The sequence below is a fragment of the Quercus lobata genome, chromosome 1, assembly GCF_001633185.2.
Source record: "Quercus lobata isolate SW786 chromosome 1, ValleyOak3.0 Primary Assembly, whole genome shotgun sequence".
NCBI classification, from domain to species: Eukaryota; Viridiplantae; Streptophyta; class Magnoliopsida; order Fagales; family Fagaceae; genus Quercus; species Quercus lobata.
In genome coordinates this window covers 10342036-10357846 of record NC_044904.1, presented here as the reverse complement: position 1 = coordinate 10357846, position 15811 = coordinate 10342036, and the positions used below count along the sequence as shown (strand labels likewise).

Below are 15811 nucleotides of genomic sequence, written 5' to 3'. Positions count from 1 at the left end.
TTATACACTCCTTTTGAAGAAAAAAAAACCGTTATGCTTGGTGACTTTAGCAAAACTAAGGTTCTTGGTAGTGGTGAGGTTGAATTGAAATTCACTTCTAGACGTGTGCTAACATTGAAAGATGTACTTTACACTCCGTCCATGAGGAAGAATTTGATGTCAAGTTTTTTGCTTAACAAGGCTAGCTTTAAGCAAACTATGGAATCTGATAATTATATAATCACTAAAAATGGATTATTTGTGGGCAAGGGTTATGCTTGTGATGGAATGTTTAAATTGAATGTTGAGAATAATAAAGCATCTACTGGTTCAGTTTATATGCTTTCTTCTATTAATTTTTGGCATGCTCCTTTGTGTCATGTAAATAGTAGATATGTGGAAATCATGAGTAGTTTAGGATTAATTCAAAAACTGTCAAAAGATTTTGAAAAATGTGAAACTTGTAATCAAGCTAAGATTACAAAAAAGCTTCATAAAAGTGTTGTAAGAAATACCGATTTGCTTGAGTTAATTCATTCCAATTTATGTGAATTTGAGGGAGTTTTAACTCGTAGAGGAAATAGATATATTATCACTTTTATTGATGATTTCTCAAAATATACAACTATTTATTTATTGAAAAATAAAAGTGATGCTTTTGAAAAATTTCAAGATATTTTAAAAGAAGTTGAAAATCAATTCGGTAGAAAAATAAAAAGCATAAGAAGTGATAGAGGTCGTGAGTATGGATCAAGTGCATTCAACTCATTTGTTCAGTCTTTGGGAATTATCCATGAAACTACTGCACCATATTCACCTGCTTCTAATTGTGCAGCTGAAAGAAAAAATAGAACTTTAATTGAGTTAACAAATGCCATGTTAATTGAATCTGGTGTACCTTTACATTTTTGGGGTGAAGCTATTTTAACTGCATGTCATGTTTTGAATAGGATGCCACGTAAAAAGTCACATACCACACCTTTTGAGATGTGGAAAGGACATAAGCCAAATTTGGGATAGTTGAGAGTATGGGGTTGTCTTGCTTATGTAAGGCTAACTGACCCTAAAATACCTAAATTAAGTATAAGAACTACTACCTATGCTTTTCTTGGTTATGTGATTAATAGTGCAGCTTATAGATTTTTTGATCTTGAAAAAAAAAATTTTGAATCTGGTGATGCAATTTTTCATGAAGAAAAATTTCTTTTTAAATTGAAAAATAATGGAGGTGAAGAAAATATTTTGTCACAACCTAGTTCTTCTGCTTCACATTTACAAAATTAAGAAAATTTTGAAGGAACCTAGAAGGAATAAAAGAGCTAAAGTTGAAAAGGATTTTGGTCCTGATTATTATGTTTTCAACATTGAGGAAAATTCCCAAAATTTAAAAGAAGTTTTAACATCACCTGATGCTATATTTTGGAAAGAGGCTATAAATGATGAGATGGAATCTCTAATTTCTAATAGAACTTGGAAATTAGTAGATCTTCCACTGGGTTGTAAGACCATAGGTTGTAAATGGGTCCTTTGAAAAAAGTTGAAATCGGATGGATCAATAGATAAGTTTAAAGTTAAACTTGTTGCAAAAGGCTTTAAACAAAAAGCCGATTTTGATTTCTTTGATACATTTTCTCCGATAACAAGAATTACATCTGTAAGGACACGGTTCCTTTGCGGCCCATTAACATTTTTGGGCTCACACACGAAAGATCCCTCACAATATGATTTGTAGAGAGTGGGCTTGAAAAGCTTGGGTTTGGTCGCGGGGCGATGTTCCGATCCTGATTTTGGAGGGATTCCTATAGGAAAAGGAGTTGGGCTTGAACATTTAAGCCCTAAGGCGTCGCACCCTATGGGATGGGACTCCTCGGAGCTGATCCGAGGACCATTGAGGCCTTATCCCAGTTACCCAACGACGGACTTTCTTCAGTGAGGTCCGGTGTTGTTAAGAGGTTCTCCCCCATGTAGTCTTTCTTTTTCGGAGGTGGGATGGATCCCCCACTAGATTTACTTACTTTCTTCTTTTATACTCGTCTGCGATAATTGTCCTTCGTCCACGTGTAGGGTCAATCTTTACAAGACTGATATTTGTCCCATCAGTCTAATCCCAGAATTGTTGGGGATGGTTGATAAGGCTGCAGAGTACGGCTCTGTCAGGTGTTGGGTCTTATCTGGAAGGGTAGTAAGGATAACTTCCCCAAGATATTTTGGATCTCCTTACAAATTCGTCTCTATACCAGTTTTACCCTTTTATTCCGATGGGATTCAGGATAGTAAGCACAAAATTGTTTTGTGCTCTGTATTGTAGAGCTTGGGCCACAGTTCTCCTCGGCTCGGGCCTTTGGACTCTCTAAGGGAAAATGAGCCTGGTCCATGAATTATTGGGCCCCACAATAGCCCCTCAAAACCCTTCTATCCGACTTCCGGGTTGGGAAGGAGGGTTTTGGCAAACCCGGGCCCTTAACGTGGCTTATTTAGTTCAACCCCGCATTTATGTGAGCGGTTTTCCACCTGTCCAGGAAGTTAGCCGGTTTTCAAGGGATTCCGTTTAATCTGCTCGTGATCTACTCCTGCCGCTTGGCTGTCCTAGACGCGCCCTTAATGAATCCCTTTTACGAGGCTCATTTATGTCCGGCGGTTCATCTGATAAGGTGGGGAAATGGAACGGACGCCTTTTTTTTCTTCAGATTCTTTAGGAAACTAGAATGCATTTAATACCCTCCGTTTTGCCCTTCCTATAAGAAGGCAAGCAGGAGGCCATCACTTTCGTGCAGACCCCTTTCCTTCCTTCTGAGATCTGAAACTCGTAGCCTCTTTTAGCGTCTGCTTAGCCCGTTTGTTATACACCATATCAGTATACGCCTACCATAACGAATGATGAAGGAACCATGCCCCTCCTCAAAACACCATGTTCTGATAAAGCTTGAAATGGCTCGATCAGGGCAAGGGTGGTGCAGACTTAAGATCTGTCCCGCCTCTATTTCAGCCAAAATCCGAAGCAGGAGCTCGTCACGTCGAATTCTCGGCGTGACTGAGTCGAGAACACCCAATATCAGCACCACCCGGCTCCTCACAAGCGTACCTAACATGGCACCAGTGTGTTAGGAGTCAGGGCTGAGGCAGGGGCGAAGTGCTTCTGTTTCTCCCTCTCTTTGCTCACTGGTGCCCTCCTCCGCCTTCCTCTTATAGTCTTCCCAGCACCAGTTCCGCCCTGGTGCTGTCCTTCTCCCTCTTTTGCTCCTCCATTTGTCTCTTCATCTCTCCCCCTCTTCTTCTCCTCCTTCTCTTACTCATGTCCTCCATCTTCCTCATTCATCTCCTCCATTTTCTTCATTGATTTCTTCCTTACTATTTCCTTCTTCTTCATTTTTTTTTTTTGAAGTGAGTTCCTTTCTTAGTATGAGCAACAATGAGGCAGAGATTGGAGAGACTTTGAAGACAAGTTTAAAAGGCGCTTGACCGTTTACTTATTTGTACTGTGGATGTTAGTGCTGCTTCGGCAGCCCCTCTTTTGTATTGGCTTGTTGAAGCCCCTTTTTGTACATTGTAATGATTTTTCATATTAATAAAAGTTGTTTCTATTTCATTTTGCATGTTTCGTCTCTGTTTTATAAATTTGCAAGCGCCGCTCGGCACAATAATATAGCATCTAAATCAATGACGACTAAGACCAAAATACTTAATAATAAAAAGATGTTGCCATAACTTTAATAGAAGTGCTTGGCACAATAAGGCAGACCAATAAAAAGTAATACTTACCCCTTTGGCTTGGGTCCGAGGACCATGCAAGGCCTTGGTTCTGTCCAAAACTTGTAATAATAATAATTTTTTGTACTTGGTTTCCCCATAGGCTTGAGTTCGAGGACCATACAAGGCCTTGGTTCTGTCCAAAACTTTATGCTCTCCCTTTTTTTTTTTTTTTTTCTTTCCTCAGGTGTCTCATAAGCTGCCGAGCAGGAAGTTGTCCTCGGCAACGGTTATTCCTTGGTGTGGGCCATAGTCCGTGGGCTTCCATGCAGAACGGGCCTGGGCCGCGAATTTACCAGGCCCAGAAATTAAGAGGCATTTCCGTAGTCTTTGGTCACGCGGTACTTTTTGGCGTCCCAGTGTTCGAGGTGCGCCTTCTCGAGGATCTTCAAATCCTACGGCTGAGGATGAAGTTGGAAATTGAGCCAAGTCTGCTTCATCCGTAGCGTTCCTTAGAAACTTGCACGAATCAAATGCCACCGGTTAACTTCTGGGTATAAATAGAATAGGGGATCACTTCACTTGCACATAAACTCTCCTGCTCTCCTCAGAACCATATTTCTTCCATATCCGCGATCTCTCTTTCTAGTGCCACTGCCTTAAAGCAAGATGTTTGAGGCGTGGATGGGGGTGAAAGGTCTCCGCGTGCTTCAGAGGCACCGCATCCTCAAGGGGATACGGTATGGACAAGGATGGCACAGATTCGAGCCAGTCCTCCATTTTGACAGGAGGAAAATGGGGTTCCTCCCTCTTTTAGTCAAAATTCGAAGCAGGCTCTGGTCATGCCAGATTTTTGGTATGTTCGAAGAAGGAATTTCCGCCATCAGCGCCGTCTGCCTTGTAGCAGGCAAATTTTTGCAGGGGCTTCCCAACTTCCGGCTTCCTGCACCTTTTCTGTAGATGGTGTTAGCCTGAGGTCAGGTTCTTTGGCTGCTTGAGTTATGGGCATGTAGAAGCGTCGAGGAATAGTTTCCCTAGACAACATCTTGGAACAGTAGCCAATCTCTCCTCTGAGCTATCTCCTCGGCATCATCTTCACTCTTTTGTACTTTTCTTTTGCTTACGCAGTTAACTCTAATGTAAGCTTGTTTCAGCTTTTATTGTACACTGTACTGTTCTTTTGTCTTAATAAAAGATGTGTTTATTTCTTTATACATACTTTTTTTTTGCAACAACCACTTTGGGTCTAATATTAAGTCTAAGCCTGCCTTTAACAGTATTCTGGGCAGAAGAACACTTTAACACAAACCCTTATTAGTTTAAACTCGCAAATATTATCAAGTATAACAATGGTAATCCTCAATAGATTAAATTCATGGAACTAACCGAGATAGCTGTTGAGCGCTGCGCGATGCACGCTAGACCAATTCCCGAGAACGATAAACTCTAAACAATTCGTCTGAGATGATAGTCGAGTAGCGAAGGACTTTGTGCTTTCGGGTAATATGCTGTACCGTAGCGCATCATTCCCTTTGGTACGGGGGATCCGAGGGTAGACCGGAGAGCCCGTGCAATTAAGGGATTGACCCAACTGTTAACGAGGAGTTCTTTTCGGATGGATCTTGAGGTTTACGTGCCATAGTACTTGGTTTCCCCATAGGCTTGAGTCCGTGGACCATGCAAGGTCTTGGTTCTGTCCAAAACTTATAAGATTTTCTTTTTTGTACTTGGTTTCCCCATAGGCTTGAGTCCGAGGACCATGCAAGGCCTTGGTTCTATCCAAAACTTATGATCTTTTTACGTACTTGGTTTCCCCATAGGCTTGAGTCCGAGGACCATGCAAGGCCTTGGTTCTGTCCAAAACTTATAAGATTTTCTTTTTTGTACTTGGTTTCCCCATAGGCTTGAGTCCGAGGACCATGCAAGGCCTTGGTTCTGTCCAAAACTTATGATCTTTTTACGTACTTGGTTTCCCCATAGGCTTGAGTCCGAGGACCATGCAAGGCCTTGGTTCTGTCCAAAACTTATGATCTTTTTATGTACTTGGTTTCCCCATAGGCTTGAGTCCGAGGACCATGCAAGGCCTTGGTTCTGTCCAAAACTTATGATCTTTTTATGTACTTGGTTTCCCCATAGGCTTGAGTCCGTGGACCATGCAAGGCCTTGGTTCTGTCCAAAACTTATGATCTTTTAATGTACTTGGTTTCCCCATAGGCTTGAGTCCGTAGACCATGCAAGGCCTTGGTTCCGTCCAAAACTTATGATCTTTTAATGTACTTGGTTTCCCCATAGGCTTGAGTCCGAGGACCATGCAAGGCCTTGGTTCTGTCCAAAACTTATGATCTTTTAATGTACTTGGTTTCCCCATAGGCTTGAGTCCGAGGACCATGCAAGGCCTTGGTTCTGTCCAAAACTTGTAAAATTTCTTTTATTCGGTTTACTTTTCGACCAGAAGCCCCTATACCAGGGCAGGGAAAGTTGGCTTGAGGCCGGAAGCCCCTAGAGATGCCCGCGGCCTTGGCACTAGGGCTGTCCACGGGTCGGTCCGGGTCGCTTTTGGCCTCAACCCGGACTCGACCCGCTCAGGTCGGGTGGAACAAAAACAGACCCGCAACCGACCGCCGACCACCACGGGTCGAGTCGGTCGGGCTCAGGGGAGCGAACGGTCGGGTCGGTCGAGTCTGATGATGAGCGACGGCGAGCGGAGGAGAAGATCTCTCTTCGTCAATCTGAGTTGAAGCCGACCGGATCTAAAGGATTATCGCCGGATTTGAGTAAATCGGAGCCCAATCTAACCAGGAATAGCCGGATTTGTGTAGATCTAAGTCAGATCTAACCCAATACCACCGGATTTGAGCAAATCGGAGCTAAAGATTAGAGTAGATCTTGCCAGATTTGAGTGAATCTGAGCAAATAACACCGGATCTGAGCGAAGGAAGACCAAGGATGGCCGGATCGGAGCTGAGGAACACCAGAACGTCACCGGATCTCGAAGGATCTCGCTAGATTTGGTCCAAAATTCGTAATATTCGCCGGAGAGGATGATTGTTTCGGTTCGGGTCGGGTGTCACGGGTTTTGAAATGTAAAACCGGCAACCGACCCGCGTGGGATCGGGTTAGAGATTTCGGACCCGCGTCCGACCGCCGGAGACGTCGGATCGGGTAGCGGCGGGTCGAACTCGGGCGAGTTAGGCGGGTTGGGCGGGTGGCCGGGTGGGTTGGACAGCCTTACTTGGCACTGTAAGGCGTAGCCCCTAGCAGAAGCTTATGCCGGAGCAACAACTGTATGTCGCCGGAGTCGGAGGAGGCCCCAGGAATTTCTGCTTGCTAGAGAGCTGACTCCACCGCCACCTGCGCCAACGCGCAAGCTTTCCCACAGACGGCGCCAATTGTAGGGACACGATTCCTTTGCGGCCCATTAACATTTTTGGGCTCACACACGAAAGATCCCTCACAATATGATTTGTAGAGAGTGGGCTTGAAAAGCTTGGGTTTGGTCGCGGGGCGATGTTCCGATCCTGATTTTGGAGGGATTCCTATAGGAAAAGGAGTTAGGCTTGAACATTTAAGCCCTAAGGCGTCGCACCCTATGGGATGGGACTCCTCGGAGCTGATCCGAGGACCATTGAGGCCTTATCCCGTTTACCCAACGACGGACTTTCTTCAGTGAGGTCCGGTGTTGTTAAGAGGTTCTCCCCCATGTAGTCTTTCTTTTTCGGAGGTGGGATGGATCCCCCACTAGATTTACTTACTTTCTTCTTTTATACTCGTCTGCGTTAATTGTCATTCGTCCACGTGTAGGGTCAATCTTTACAAGACTGATATTTGTCCCATCAGTCTAATCCCAGAATTGTTGGGGATGGTTGATAAGGCTGCAGAGTACGGCTCTGTCAGGTGTTGGGTCTTATCTGGAAGGGTAGTAAGGATAACTTCCCCAAGATATTTTGGATCTCCTTACAAATTCGTCTCTATACCAGTTTTACCCTTTTATTCCGGTGGGATTCAGGATCTGCCGAGGACTGAACTGTCCTCGGCTGCCTCCCAAAATTGTTTTGTGCTCTGTATTGTAGAGCTTGGGCCACAGTTCTCCTCGGCTCGGGCCTTTGGACTCTCTAAGGGCAAATGGGCCTGGTCCATGAATTATTGGGCCCCACAACATCTATTAGACTATTAATTGCTATTGCTGCAATTTTTGATTTGAAAATTCATCAAATGGATGTAAAAACTGCTTTTCTAAATGGGGACCTAGAGGAAGAGATTTATATGGATCAACCCGAAAGCTTTGTAGAGCCTGGACAAGAAAGCAAGATATGTAAGCTAACTAAATCCTTATATGGCTTAAAACAAGCACCAAAATAGTGGCATGAAAAGTTTGATTCCTGCATGATTGAGAATGGTTATAAATCAAATGAATGTGATAAATGTATTTATTCTAAATCATAGAATAATTTACATGTTATTATTAGCCTCTATGTGGATGATATGTTGATTTTTGACTCAAATATGTATGTTATAAATGAGACAAAAAATATGCTTAAAAGCCATTTTGATATGAAAGATCTTGGTGAAACTAATTTTATTTTAGGCATGAAAATTACAAAAACATGTGATGGGATATTTCTTGATCAATCACATTATGTTGAGAAAATATTGAGAAAATATAATTTTCATGATCACAAAAGTGTAGCTACTCCTTTTAATTTTAGTGTTCATTTATTTCCTGTGAATAATGATGATGAGATTTTTAATCAAAAGAATTATGCTAGCATCATTGGTAATTTGCGCTATGCTACTAATTGCACTAGACCTGACATTGCATATTCAATAGGAGTTCTTAGCAGATTTACTAGCAAGCCTAATAAAGATCATTGGCTAGCTATTAAGCGAGTCATGAGATATTTAATCGGTACCAAAAACTATGGCTTATTTTATAAAAAGTACCCTACTGTGATTGAAGCTTTTAGTGATGCCAATTGGAATACTTTGTCAGGTGATTCTCTCTCTACCACTGGTTATATTTTTACCTTAGGTAGTGGTGCTATTTGTTGGAAATCTAAAAAGCAAACAATAATTGCTAATTCAACAATGGAAGCTGAATTAATAGCATTAGTTTCAGCTAGTGAAGAGGCAAATTGGCTTAGAGATTTGTTATATGAAATTTCACTTTGGGAAAAGCCAATTTCACCTATATTAATTCATTGTGATAGCACTACCGCAATTGGTAGAGTTAAAAACCGTTACTACAACGGTAAATCCAAACCTATAAGAAGAAAGCACAATACCATGCGATCTTATTTGAGTAGTGGCATCATAACTGTGGATTATATTAAATCTAATAATAATCTTGCAGATCCATTTACCAAGGCCTTAGCAAAAGATAGAGTCTAGAATACATCGAGGGGGATAAGACTAAAGTCCATAGAATCATGAGCCATGTATGAGGATACCCAACCCAAGGACCAGAGATCTTGAGAATTGGGTTCAATGGGAAAAACGAATCATACGATGGTCGTAAGAAATGCACTATTTATTTTTTTAATTATTTATTTTGTAAATAATTTTTTAATTGTTCATCCCTATGATGTAAGTGCATTTATCCTGTAATGTGGAGAGATTGAGTAAAAAACTCTTAATGAAATTTGTAGCTCGTATGAGTGAGGAATTAGAATTACAGGAGCACCTTTGACAAAATTTTACCTATGCGAGTGTGGGGGTGGGGCCGCTCCCTATGAGATTTGGACTTAATTTCAAATACACTCATGAAACCGGGATCAACACACAACCGTAAAGTGCTAGCTATAAAAACTCATGTCAACACCTAGGTTGTTATGTGTAAGCAATGACACTTAATTTTCCTAAAACAGTCCTAGTTCAAGTCGGAGACCACTACGACTCTAGAGTTGAGATCGTTGTTTTACTAAGTGAAGGTTCAATGCAGAGCACACCTTCATGATGCATAGTAACCCATCTTTGCCTGGTAATCTCTCTTTAACTAAAAACTTTAATATTAAAATGAGTGGAGGCTTGTTGGAGCATTTTAATATTAAATAATTAAAATGAATAAATGTTACAACATAAATGTAAAGATGTGGGAGTGAATATGAAAGATGAGGAGTGAAAATGTTTAATCCCACATTGAAAAGGAGAGAGACTTTTTTGTTCTTTTTAATGGGCTAACATGAATTGTCTTAGATATTGGGCTAGATACGTGCACAAGGAAGAGGTGAAGGGTGGAGGTATCAAAAATGGAAATGAATATCCAACAATTAATCTTTTAACACCCACTACATCAGAATAAAGTACCTAATTAATCAGATTAATTTGGGTAGTAATTTCATGAGGCCCATTGAGCCTATAAATAGACTCATTCAAACCCAATCCAAGTTACTGCAAAAATACACTAAAAAAATAGAGAAGTTCTTGGCAAGGAAGGGTGTTCTTTCTGGTGGAGTTTTGGGCTTGAACACTTTGTGCAGAGGTTGTTCTAGCCATACGACATTTGTTAGGCTGTTGTATCTTGGGGAAGACAAGTCAAAGAAGGTCTGCATCGGTTACAAAGTTTAGCCAACCAAGGGCTTGAATCTCCTTAAAGAGAGCGAGTGCCACACCTCAGTCCAAATAGTGTTGTGTAATTTCTTTTTTTTACATTAATAATATTCAGAAGTATTATTCAGTTTCTCATTGTGTTATTTCCATTATTATTGTGTTTGCACCAACACAAAGTTCAAACCAAATCACTAGTCCTAACAGCGCTCAAACCAACTCATTGAGTAAGGCTCGACGAGAACCAAAAAAAAAAAAAAAACCTTGGATCTAGAGATTTCAGTTGACTTAAACTAGACTTGTAAGTTATTTTCCTATGGTAAATTGCCTTATTGGGTTAGGAGTGCCTCTATAATGGTTTTTTTTTTTTTTTTTTTTTGAGTCATTTTTCATTAATTTTTCACTTCATCATTGTATTCGTTGTATTCATTGCATTATGCTTATTGCTTTTTGATTTGGTAACTTACTAATTAGTGGTGCATTAATTGTGAAAACTATGATCACATAATTGGTTAATTGGTACTTAATTAATAAATCCACTTCATAATTAAGTAAGAGATAAACCTTTTCATCTTTTATTCCTTGGCATAGTTTTGACTTTTGCCATTGAAGAAAATCTTGACATTGTGAACCCTTAACTTAAATGGCTTAAGAAATTAAGAAAAGCTTAGCCATTTAGCTTATATATTATTGACATGACATTTTTATAATGATGCCATGTAGTTAGAGTCTCATATGATGTCTTCCTTCATTTCCATCCAGCTCAACAATCCCATATTCCCACCCAACTAGCTAGCCACCCACCAACTCATTGCTCATAATCATATCATGAGATGTCAAGAATGTGGTTTGTCAAAGATATGCTAATGGTCTACTTTAATTGCAAAAACTTTTATTTTTTATTTTTAACAATAGGTTTAGGATCATTGTTTATAAGTTTCACTTATTTATTTGCTCCATTATTTTTACTTGAGTAGAAAACAAAATCTTTTAAATATATCACCATTTGTTTTATCATTAAATAAAAGAGACAATTTCTGTTCCTCATTCGAGTGCGACCCATCGCTGTCTACCTGATCAGTTTCTCTCTCAATGTGTTTCATCATTGATGTGTGGACCGTGGGGGAGGAAGATGACTTTGATGATTTGATCCCTGGGGTTGAATTTTATTCTCAAATAAAGTTATTCTTCACTCAAGAGAGATAGAAAGAGCCTCTCAAAAAAAAAAAAAAAACAGAGAGAGAGAAAGAGAGAGTCTTTGAATTGTCATGCACCAATTACATATGCCATGTATTAAATAACATGATGTAACATTTTGGTCATTCCAAGAAGTAGGGTAACCGACGTGATATTCTCCTATTTTTTAACACATTGACCAATGACCATAGAGGTACCAAAATATGAGGTTGCAAACTTGCAATTGAATTGTGGGGTTGGTACTTCTTTTTTGCTGAATAGTGGGTTGGTACTTGGTATTGGTAAGTAAAGTATTCATGGAAATAGACTTCCAAATTCTATTGAACTTAAAAGGGGGATTGGAGAAGAGCATGGGCTTTATTAAAGAGCCTATCAGAAGTTACTCGGCGTCAACAATAAAAAGCTTCAGCTCCTCATGCTTCTATTGGCATGAGTGGCCCGTGAATCTTACTCTGTCCAAATTGTGCCATCCTCCAATACATCGTCAACAACAGCCTTATGCATACGAATCACAACAACAAATTGGTCTAACCCTTAATTAATTGATTACCAACCCTTGCATTCTTTGAAGGATATTATATAATGTTAGCCAAATTAAGTTTTCATCAACGTGAGGGAGACCTTGGTTATCTAAGGCAATGAACTATTTAAGTTTGTTATATAGGTTACATTGAGAATTATGTATAAATAAAATTGAGAAAGTATATTTTACCATTAAGATTTTATTTATTATATTAACATATTTTTCATTTAAATAACTTATTACAAACAACTTAGTAAAACTTTTTTTTTCTTTCTATTTTTGGTAAAAAGGAACTTATATAAAAGAAACTAAAGAGCAAAGGCTGAAGCCACTAAATTACAACGTCTATTACAATACAAATCCAAATAATCAAAATACAGCAGGAGAATAACAATTGGGAGGAGAAACAAAACGAAATTAAGAATTGAAAGAGACTCCCAATTTAGCCAAGGCATCAGCACAAAAATTCACTCTGTAGCAGTGAAACAATCTAGTATGAGAGATTTGCACCAAAAGGTCCCTACAATCATCAACAAGGGCAGAAAGATCCCCCAAATAAATCAAAATTACTAGAAACTCGGAAAATAACAGCGGTTGCATCAAGCTCCACTTCAACTGCCACAAGCTGAAGCTCAATGCTAATAATAACCCCTCTTTTAAGGCCCATAATTCAACTGCCCTTCCCAATATCTAATAAGTCCTCCACATCCACCTAATTTGGTTGACGAAAAAAGAATTATAAACTTGTTTTTCAACATGTGGATGACAAAAGTCCTCCGTACAAATTACGTGTCATATTGTGGTTGGTCAGTGTAAAGACTAAGGCCTTTGTTCACTTTATAAATAGAGACATTAACCAAGTCCAAATTTTGTATACTAACGTTGAGTTCCAATGGCTTCCCAATTCACCGTCTTCTTCCTCATCCTTTCGCTCTCCACAGTTTTGGTCATTGGAGAAGATCATGGCTTTGGAAGAATCCTAGACAGGAAGCTCCTTGGGTTAAATGAAGAAAAGCTAAGCCACTTTCAGTTCTATTGGCATGACATAGTTAGTGGTCGCAACGCCACTTCAGTCCCAGTTGTAAGACCACCCCAAAACACATCAACCTTTGGTTTTGTAAGCATGATTGATAACCCTTTAACCTTAGGACCAAAAGTGAGCTCCAAATTGGTGGGAAGGGCACAAGGGTTCTATGCCTCTGCTTCACAAGAAGAGGTGAGTCTATTAATGGTGATGAACTTTGCATTCATTGAAGGCAAATATAATAGTAGCACAATTACTGTGCTAGGCAGGAACTCAGTGTTCAACAACATGAGAGAGATGCCAGTTATTGGAGGCAGTGGGCTTTTCAGGTTTTCTAGGGGTTATGCTCAGGCCAGGACTCATACTTTTGATCCCAAGACTGGAGATGCCATTGTTGAGTACAATGTCTATGTGCTGCACTATTGATGTTCTTCAACTTTTGTTGTGAACTTCAATCTCTTGTGAACTGTGATGCTCTTTTTTGAGGTGTAAATTTCATGTATGTTGGCCACCTTGGTTAGGGTTTCTCTTGTTCAATAACAATAATAGAGAAATATTTTGTTTAGTTTCAGTAATTTTTGCCATACTTTCATACCAGTTTATTGCTTTAATTAGTCAAAAAAGAAATCCCAAAATGCCCGTTTGGTTTGACTTTAAGGGGCCAAAATGCGCGTTTTCTAACCCAAAACTCAAAACGCGTGTTTGGTTTTTTTCAAATGTGCGTTATAAAAAAGTGCATTTTCCAGCTCAAAGGATTCCTACGTTTAGGCACAGCAGCAATTGCAAAACGTACAAACGCGTTTTCTCAAAACAAGAATATTACCATTGTGGGTTTCTCTTTTTCCTAAATTGCCCATAGTTCTTTATGCTCCTTTATTCTGCTGTGCTGCGACATCTCGTCTTCTTCTTCTTCTTCTTCTTCTTCTGTGCTGCTTCTTCTTCTTCTCTTCTCTAATTTTTATTTTATTTTATTTGCGTCTTACATGTCTAATCTCAAAAAAACCTTTTGAATTCGGTAGAGTTTTTGATAAATAGAAAATATGGAGTAGAGAGAGGGAGCGAGAGAGAAAAAGAGAGACGTGTATGTGTGGGGCTTTGTGTGGAGGAAAGTAAAAGAAAAAGGAAAATAAGTGCGCGTTTGGATCTACTAGTCCACATTTTTGCGTTTCATTTTTTTTTATTTACCAGCAGTGTTTTTAAGTATAAACAGTAATTGGAATTTTTTTTTAATAATTTTTAGTTTTCAGCAAAATAAGAGATATCCAAAAAAGATGAGGAAGAAGCAAATGAGTGAATGTAAAAAAAGTGAAAGAAAAAAGGGAAAAAAAAAAAAGGTTTTGGGTTTGGGTAAAACAACGTGGAAGAAAATATAAGAGTAGGAATACAGATTATTTCACAACTTTTTTTTTATAACTGTGATGTTATAATAGAGTATATGGTAGAGAAAAATTTGTGAGTACATGTATAATCCTAGAACAACTCATTTAAATGATAAATGTTAATAAAAGATTATTTTACAAAGATCAATTTTAATTAGAATTGTGAATATCTTGTGGCATTTTATTATATCTCTTAACTTTTTAAATTAGTACTATTTTTCTTTAGAAAAAAAAAATAATACTATTAACAAAATATTTTTATAACAATTTTATAATAAAGTTTACCTAGTAAGTTGTTATTAGTTCTCATCTAAATCTACTAGTGACATTTTTTTTCTCACTATTAACAACTTGTCATTTAGACTTTATTATAAAATTTTTGTAAAAATATTGTGTCCATAACTTACATTAAGAGAGGTAATTAAAATAAAGAATTCTCTTTATATATACATTGTCATTTTTGATAATATACCTCTCAAACTACCACTTTTATAAGTGTTAGCTAAACACTCGGCTTCTTCAAAAAGTACTTTTTAATAGTTTTTATCAAACACTCAATTTTTACAAAAAAAAAAAAAAAAACCCAATTTCATACCACATTTTTAAAAACCTTTACTTTTTCAAAAAGCATAATATCAAAAAATTAAACCGAATTCACCCTTAATCGTCATTTTGTTATTATATTTATTAATTTTTGGTTAAATTTGCCAATAATGTTATGAACAATTTTCCAAGAACCTATCATTTTTTTTTATCATTTACCGACGATCATTCATCAGTTATGACAAAAACATTACTGTAAATATTTCAGGCCTCATCTCCATCAATTGAGATGGACTTGCCCATACTGACAACCTAGCCTAGCAAACTGGCACCACTTAAAAGTTTAAACTTTAAAGCGTCGGTGGATGGAAATTATTTGCTAAAAAAAAATAAAAGTCTATATCGTAGGCTAATTGTCATATTTATTGTCGTTTTGTGTGTGTGCGCGCATAATTTTGAATTGACAGAGTCAATTCTATATTACTGATTATCCACATCATATATGATTACTTAAAAGGTTTATGATATTTAAAATTTTGATTAAGAATTCTTACATTTTTAAACTTTTTTTTCCCATCAACCGAAAATTTTTCAATCCCCAAAACACTAACTTGGGCAGATCTCCTATAACAAAAAATTCTAAGAAAAAAGAAAAAGAAAAACACACAATGGCCTTTCTTTTACAATTGGATTTACATATTCTCAACTATATATATCAAGATAGTTGTCAATAATTTTTGTAATCTGATGGAATTTTTTGTTCTTTTAAAAGAAGATAGTTGGATTTAACCTTGAGTCCTTCTAGGGATATAATAAAATTCAAAATATTTTTAAATTAGTTTATCTCTTCATATATGAATTATTGAAAAAAAAATTAATTAATTAGAGATTGTAGGGTCCAATGTAAGAGGAGGTAGCTAATTTAAGAATGTTAGG

General features: G+C 38.3%; 1 protein-coding gene across 1 annotated transcript; it reads left to right on the top strand.

Moving 5' to 3' along the window:
* Window positions 1–12791: 12791 nt before the first annotated feature.
* On the top strand, window positions 12792–13524 carry LOC115976790 (dirigent protein 22-like). The gene has a single exon (XM_031098313.1). The coding sequence runs from the start codon at window positions 12822–12824 to the stop codon at window positions 13377–13379; it is 558 nt and encodes a 185-aa protein (XP_030954173.1). The 5' UTR covers window positions 12792–12821; the 3' UTR covers window positions 13380–13524.
* The last annotated feature ends 2287 nt before the right edge of the window (window positions 13525–15811 follow it).

Coding starts and splice junctions, on each gene's coding strand:
- LOC115976790 (XM_031098313.1), top strand. CDS start 12,822: ATGGCTTCCCAATTCACCGTCTTCTTCCTCATCCTTTCGCTCTCCACA.